The sequence below is a fragment of the Papaver somniferum genome, unplaced genomic scaffold (genome assembly GCF_003573695.1).
Source record: "Papaver somniferum cultivar HN1 unplaced genomic scaffold, ASM357369v1 unplaced-scaffold_128, whole genome shotgun sequence".
NCBI lineage: Eukaryota > Viridiplantae > Streptophyta > Magnoliopsida > Ranunculales > Papaveraceae > Papaver > Papaver somniferum.
The window spans coordinates 8,929,100-8,936,304 of record NW_020621936.1 but is presented as its reverse complement, the minus strand read 5'-3'; the positions used below and the strand labels follow the sequence as shown (position 1 = coordinate 8,936,304).

At 36.7% G+C, this 7,205-nt stretch overlaps 1 protein-coding gene across 1 annotated transcript; it reads left to right on the top strand.

Moving 5' to 3' along the window:
• The first annotated feature begins 5,267 nt into the window (after window positions 1-5,267).
• Window positions 5,268-6,458, top strand: LOC113331878 (F-box/kelch-repeat protein At3g06240-like). The gene has a single exon (XM_026578520.1). The coding sequence runs from the start codon at window positions 5,268-5,270 to the stop codon at window positions 6,456-6,458; it is 1,191 nt and encodes a 396-aa protein (XP_026434305.1).
• Window positions 6,459-7,205: the final 747 nt, after the last annotated feature.

Genomic DNA, 7,205 nt, shown 5'->3' with positions numbered 1-7,205 from the left:
GCAATTTTGGTTGCGCTATATATGTGCCATTACGAGTCCACATCGTACTATGATAGGTCACGAAAATGATTAAGTAATTTTGTTGGATATTTACTCTCAACAATTATCCGCATTTTTAAAACCTTTGGCGGGAGATCTCTTACCGCTAGGTTTGCGTGTTATCACTTTAATGAGACAGTCTTCCCGTCGTTAGGGGGAGATAAGAAAAAGTATTTTCTAAGGGAACGACAGGAATTGTCATGGGGTGTTCCCACAATGTCTGATATTGATTCTTGTACTCCACAAATGTAAATGTGAAGTGAAAGAATAATCAATTTTCAGAATGTACATTGATGTCGCTAAAGTGATGAGATCATACATACCAGCTGCAAACCTACCTGCAAGGTTACAAATCCTCAATAAGGGATATACACCATAGACTAAGGTGTTGCAACTACACTTAGTGGGAGTGTGGTTGAGGTCGTGGCTCCATAAAGGAAGTTGAAGAGACCACTTGGTTGGATCAATCCTCACATAGAAAGGAAGTAGGTGAGGAAGGCACACCTTATTTATATCATCAGAAATCATCTCATAAGATTGTCTTTGACTATGTCCATGAATCAAACTGGAAGACGCTCCGAAATTTAATAATTCCAGAGAACAATGACATCCCAAGTGGATTATGAGAATGCGCACGAGTCAATGGAAAGATCATGCGAGCATTTGATGATTAATTATACACTTGCTAAAGGAATTAAAGCAAGATGAGATCGAACAAGCTCCTTGTTGCTTAATTTCGACGAAGAGCATATTTGGCCTATACAATCCAGGTAGAACTTGGTTCTTTGACAAATATACATGTATTTGGTGTGGTGGTGCTAACCAACCAAGTGTAAAACCTATTGGACATACATGATTAATTTGTCAGAAAGCATAATGAGAAGAAAGAAGTCTTAAAGTAAAAGGACTCGCCTTGTGGCGCGAGGTTTCTCACAAAGCCCTGGAATTGTTCTCTTGTAATGAACGTTATAGTGTTCCGCTACTTAGTTAGCTTGGTAATTTCAAAAGGACTTGAAATGCAACATATGTATGTGGTTGTTACGTATCTCTGAAAGAATCAACAGATAGCATATATTTACAAAAGTATTTGATAGCCTTTTGTTGCCCAATCAAATGACTCTAAACCACAGAGTGCATTTACAGTTAGATAGAGCGCTCACTTATTGATATAACAATCAGGCGGATGTGGTATACCCATTTAAGTAACTATTTGATCGGGAAGGGAAAAACAAGTAAGGTTTTGTACCATGCGTATTAAATAAGTTCCTGATTCAGAATTGTAGCTATCTATGTCGATGGTACAGACATGATGGGTACTCTTGATGTAACAAGAGACCTTAAAGCTATTTAAAATCCGATTTTGAGATGAAAAATATAGGGAAAGCTCAACCGATACTGAGTTTGTGGTATATTATTCCGCCAGTTTGCATATGTTTAAAGTTGTCAGGCAATTTAACTAAGACATGCATCCTGATAGCACTTCCATGATTAGTCGAGGTTCAAAAGTAAGTAATTAACCATTACGTCCAAAGGAATATGACGAAGATGTGTTGGGAAATGAAATTCCCATATTTAAGTACAATAGACGCATTGTTGTACTTAGTATAATAATGTACTCGATTAAATTTTACATCCTCAGGGAACTTGTTAGCTAGATATAGCTCCGCGCCAACGCAACGTCATTGGAATGGTACAGTGAATGTAATCATGTACTTAAAGATAACCATTGCCATAAATTTGTTTTATCCCTGCAAAGACATAAAAAGGAATGCTAATGAAAGTGCAATCCAAAAGTTGTTGATTATGAAGGAACAATAATCTCTTCTCCAACAAAAGTAATCAGGGGGAAATATGGTAGACTATTTTCTAAGTCATTACCAATATTCAGTTTCGAAAAAAAATGACTAAAGGAACTATCTGGAACAACTCTGAAAGTAATCAGGGGGTGATGCCGGCATCAGGGGTTGATCCAAGGATATGATGTCGACATATATTACTTCGAAATTGAAGCTATGCTGTACTCTTTTTCCCTTCGATAGAGAATAGTTTTTCCCAAAGGGTTTTGTTACTCGACAAGGTTTTTAGCCAGACAACACTAAAACATCAAGTATGTTGAACGTTGAAGACATAAAGATCGCGTTGATATTACTGAAAATATCTGAATCAAAGAAATGAAACGCGATAGTCTGTTAAGCAACATAACTTCCAGAATCAACAACATGGTCTTATAAGCTTTCAAGTCACCAAGATACAGTGTGATAAACTCCTTTTGATTGCATTATACTAATGAAAATTGTCTGACATCAGGGGGAGCATCTAATGGTGTGTTGCACTATTTTCCTTCACCGAGGTTACTTTTTTCCCACAGGGTTTTGTTACTCGGCAAGGTTTTTAATGAAACAACAACAAACACCGGGAATGTAATTTCCCAGCTAAGGCTATTTTCTTTCCCACAAGGATTTTCTGCCGTAAGAGTTGTGAACCGACTAGTCAACTTCAACGGAGCAAAGTGATCATCTGCAACGGATCACCTTTACTTACACTTGTCATGTTATACTCTTTTCCCTTCGTCAAGGTTTTATCCCACTGGATTTTCCTTGTCAAGGTTTTAATGACGCAACATATTCGAGTTCAACTATGTTCTAAGTTTTCTTAATATTGTACTCTTTTTCTTTAGTTCAGGTTTTGTCCCTCTGGGTTTTCCTGACGAAGTTTTAATGAGGCAATTAACTTAGACTCATCGATTTTTGAAGATCGTATTGCATGTGATGAACTACATGTAAAGTACGAGACAAAATGTGAAGTACTACATGTGAAGAGTTATACCAAGGTTTTATCCCACTGGGTTTTTCCTTGTCAAAGTTTTAGTAAGGCAACTGATTTCGTCACAAGTCATCAAGGATAGAACGACATTTGAAGAACTACATTCAAGGAATTATATGTGAAGTACTATGTATAAAGTTTTGTTATTGAACCGCACAAGGAGGAGTGTTTTATAGGGCCCATGCCCATAGATGTGCGGTCCAAAAATGGAAGTCTATTGGTTTCCCTTTGGTCTTTTGGTTTACCCTCTCCATGTATGTAAAGGATAATCTATTCATGTAACTTGATGAACCCTTATCAATGAAATACTTCTCTTTGTCGGCCTCTCCCTTTTCCCTATTATTCTACTACAAGAAGATATGATTTATATTTTCATTATTAGGTTTGAGGATGATGGCTAAAATTGCTCTTAATAGATAACACTACTAATTATAAAAATAGTTTATATAATTATATTATAGTTCTTCGGGTTGGGTGGGTTGCTCGGGTTAGAAATATTTGTGCCCATGCTTGCGCAAGTTTAACTCGGGTTTATTAAAATTGTACCCGAACTTGCCCAAACTTTTAAAATACATTGCCCATGTCCACCCAACATACGGGTTGGGTATGGATCGGATGGATTGACCCAACCCAAATCCCACCCCTAAGTAAAACCTTTACGCTTTGAGAAAAAAGTTTGATGGTTTTGGCTCTGGCAATTTTATTTTGTTTTTGAACTTTTTCCAATTGTTAAATGTATATAATATGTAAACATAGAGAATGAAATACGGAAGCTCCCTCCGAATATCAATGCTTTAATGGTAGGGATGTTGAATAGAATCGAATCAAATCTGTAGTCTAGTCAACAAAGTTTCTCCTTTTGTTAGATCAAAAACTGGTTCATCTCAAGATTCTCAACGATGTTAGTAGGGTAATGACAATTTTAATAATATTTCCTTGTTCCTGAAAACTATGGGATGTGTGCAGCTTTTGAAACAACCTTCGTATAGGGCGGCATGGTTTAGTAGATGGGCAACATTCTAATAAAACAAAATGGGTCATTACATGATCATTCAAGATGTCCCTTATCAAAAATAATTAGAAATGACAAATTAATCCTCATAATTGATAACCTAGTTTAGTGATGATAATCAAATTTAGTGTTAATGATTATATTCACTTATATTAACTCAAAATCAAAACAAAATCAGATTTTAGAGTTTAAAAAAAAAGTTTGGAGATGGTAGAAAAGTTTTAACCCAAAGTGAAGGTCAATCTCAATCAATTGAAGAAATTAACCAACAAAGTGAAAACCCAATGCCTGAAAATGACCAGGTATACTTCTAAATTAGTCCCAACTAGCTTTTTGTTTCTCAAATACGTAAAAAAGTTCAATTTCTTACATTTTCAGAGCTAATTACGGTTGGCATTTCGCTCGTAACCAACCGTAATTCATAGTTACGGTTCGTAAAAGATGAACTACCAACCGTAACTGGTTAAATTTGGGGAAAACCCAATTGTAAAACCAGTTACGGTTGGTAACTAAATGCTCGATACCAACCGTAACTCAGTTACGGTTGGTAACCAAATGCTCGATACCAACCGTAACTCAGTTACGGTTGGTAAATAAAAATGGTTACCAACCGTAACTGAAGAAATTTTTCAGATATAAGAACATACGGTTGGTAATTGAACTATTACCAACCGTAACAATATCAAATTCTCCAGTTACAGTTCGTAATAGAGTTAAAATCAACCGTAGCTCACATAAACCCAGAAATTTGAATTTGAATTTTCACCTAAAATCCTAATTTCTGATAGAAATTAAACTTAAATCGAACAAAATAAACTAAGCCCTAACTGGATTTTTCATAATATACCTCATATAAGTCATTACACTTGATTAATTTTCGAATCGCTGATTAATCGAAGACGATGAAATTTCTAGTTTTAATGGAGGTTACAGTTGATGGAGGAGAAGAGAAGACGAAGAAGAAGATGAAAAAAAACTGATTTGATTTTTTCTGATTCATTAGGTGTAAAAACAATTGATTTGATTCTGGTTGATTTAAGATGAAAAGGATAATCTAGTCAATTTACATCCCCTTTAGGACATCTCCTAACCAACTAAAGGGACATTACTATCACAGTGCCGTCCCTCTCCTAAATCATGCCGCCCCTTATACCAAGGTTGTTTAAAAAACAATGGTGTTCAGTTTTGGCACAACATAAGGAATATCATAATTCTGACTCGACGCTTTAATTACTTTATTAAGCTGTAACTTCTTTAATTAGCATCCCAAGTTGAGGAGTCGGCAAGCAATATATTAAACCCCCAATTTCAATCAAGTTAAACCGAGCAGGAGAAACCTAAAAAACAGAAGCCACAAAAAAAGAAAAACAAGAACTGGTTGCTAGCGTCAAGGATGGACAAGAACAAGATTCTGCCGAGTCTCCCGGAAGAAATCATCATCGACATTCTTTCGAGGTTACCACCAATATCACTCTCAAAGTTCAGGTGCGTATGCAAATCTTGGAGCATCTTATTTAATGATCCTAAATTGATCAACTTGATTATGAAAAACAATGTTGTCATGCTGAGAGATGGGAACACAGTATACTTATTTGATTATAAATCGTCATCATCATCACTGTCTGATGATATAGCCTCACATATTCAGAAGATTCATCTACCACCAATGATGAGGGATCATCCCCGCATTGTGGGTTCTTGTCAGGGATTGGTTTGCTTGTGTTCTTCTGATGGCTATTGCCTTTGGAACCCATATACCAAGGAATACAAAGCTATACCAATATCAACAGCACCTGGATATCAATCTGCCTATTCAGGATGCTCCACTAGAGATATCACGCATGGGTTTGGTTACGACTGCTTGACCGATGATTACAAGTTTATCGAAATATTGCCCGGTACGAACAGCAGTCGACCTGTAGTTGGTGTCTACTCATTGAGATCAGATTCATGGAAACCAGGATATATTCCTTATGAATTTTCTCGTGAAACACCACCTGGGGTGTTGTCTAACGGAGCTCTTCATTGGTTTGCAAATTCCTCCTCCTCCTCCAGGGTCTTAATTGCTATGGATGTTGGAGACCAGAGTACTCGTGAAATCGCACAACCAGGAAAGTTTGATGTCAATGGCGGTAATAGACAGCTCGACGTGTTGGATAGGTGTCTTTGTATGCTTTATAGTAGTGATGATTCTTCGGAAAGTTTTGAGGTCTGGGTTATGAATGATTACGGAGTCACAGAGTCTTGGATGCAAGTTTACAACATTCCTCGGATGACTATGTTTGGCCGTACCCTTCGCTGCTTAAGGCAGATACAATGTCTAAGAAATGGAGAGCTTCTTTGCGAAATTAAAACCCAGCACGATGATAAGGCAGATGATAGTACTATGGTTTTGTATGATCCAGAGGATGATAAAGTTAGGATTTTGAAGATCAATGGTGATAGGAGTTATTTCACACATTCTATATTTCAAATAGAGAGTTATGTGCAGAGCTGGGTTTCACTTAATTCGGGTACTTATGTTGATCACGAGCAAGAAGACAAGGATTTATCTGTTGCATTCAAAAAGGCCATATGGAAATGACTCCTACAAATATAAGAGCTGATTTATTATTAGCTCGGCAGCTGTTTTATTTTCATTGATAAGTGACATACTTTTCGTTTACTATTTATTTTAATTACACTTGAGTTTCATCTGTTATCCGGAGTAGTACTACATGGATTTTTGTGATTTTTCCGAGTCTTGTCTATCAAATAGCACATGAATACATATATTAATGGGCTATTTTGAGTTTCCTTCCCTATAAAGATCGCTAATTAGCGTTTTCTCTCCAAAAAGATTGAAATTAGTATTTTCTCCCATCGTTAGCTTTTCTGTCCATTTCTGGGTTAGCTGAGTCAGCACCTGTACACGCGTGGCATAAACTGGACACCTGTTTTGTGGTCGTCCCAAAATACCCTCGACTAACTCATTGTCTATTGCGCTCAAATTCCCAAGAACAGATCGAGTTGAATATTGAAATTGGCGAGAAGTTAGGGTTCCTGAAATTTATGAAATGAATTCTTGTTATTCTCTATTTCATTCATTCCAAACACCACCATCTATCCATGTCCTGTTGTGGGTGAATTCTTCTAATCAAATCTCTACTTGTAATTTCTTTTAAAACCCTAAAACCCATAGCAATCACCATCGAACCCAAATTCTTCGTTTGCTGAAATCAACTCTCACTGCTCAATCATCCCTATTCCAGAAACCCATCTTCCATCTCTTAATTTAACAGAAGAAACAATCGATTCAATCCAGTAGTAGAAACCCCAATCCCCTTCTGAA

What these genes read in the sequence shown, in the direction of transcription:
- LOC113331878 (XM_026578520.1), top strand. Translation starts at nt 5,268, where the DNA reads ATGGACAAGAACAAGATTCTGCCGAGTCTCCCGGAAGAAATCATCATC.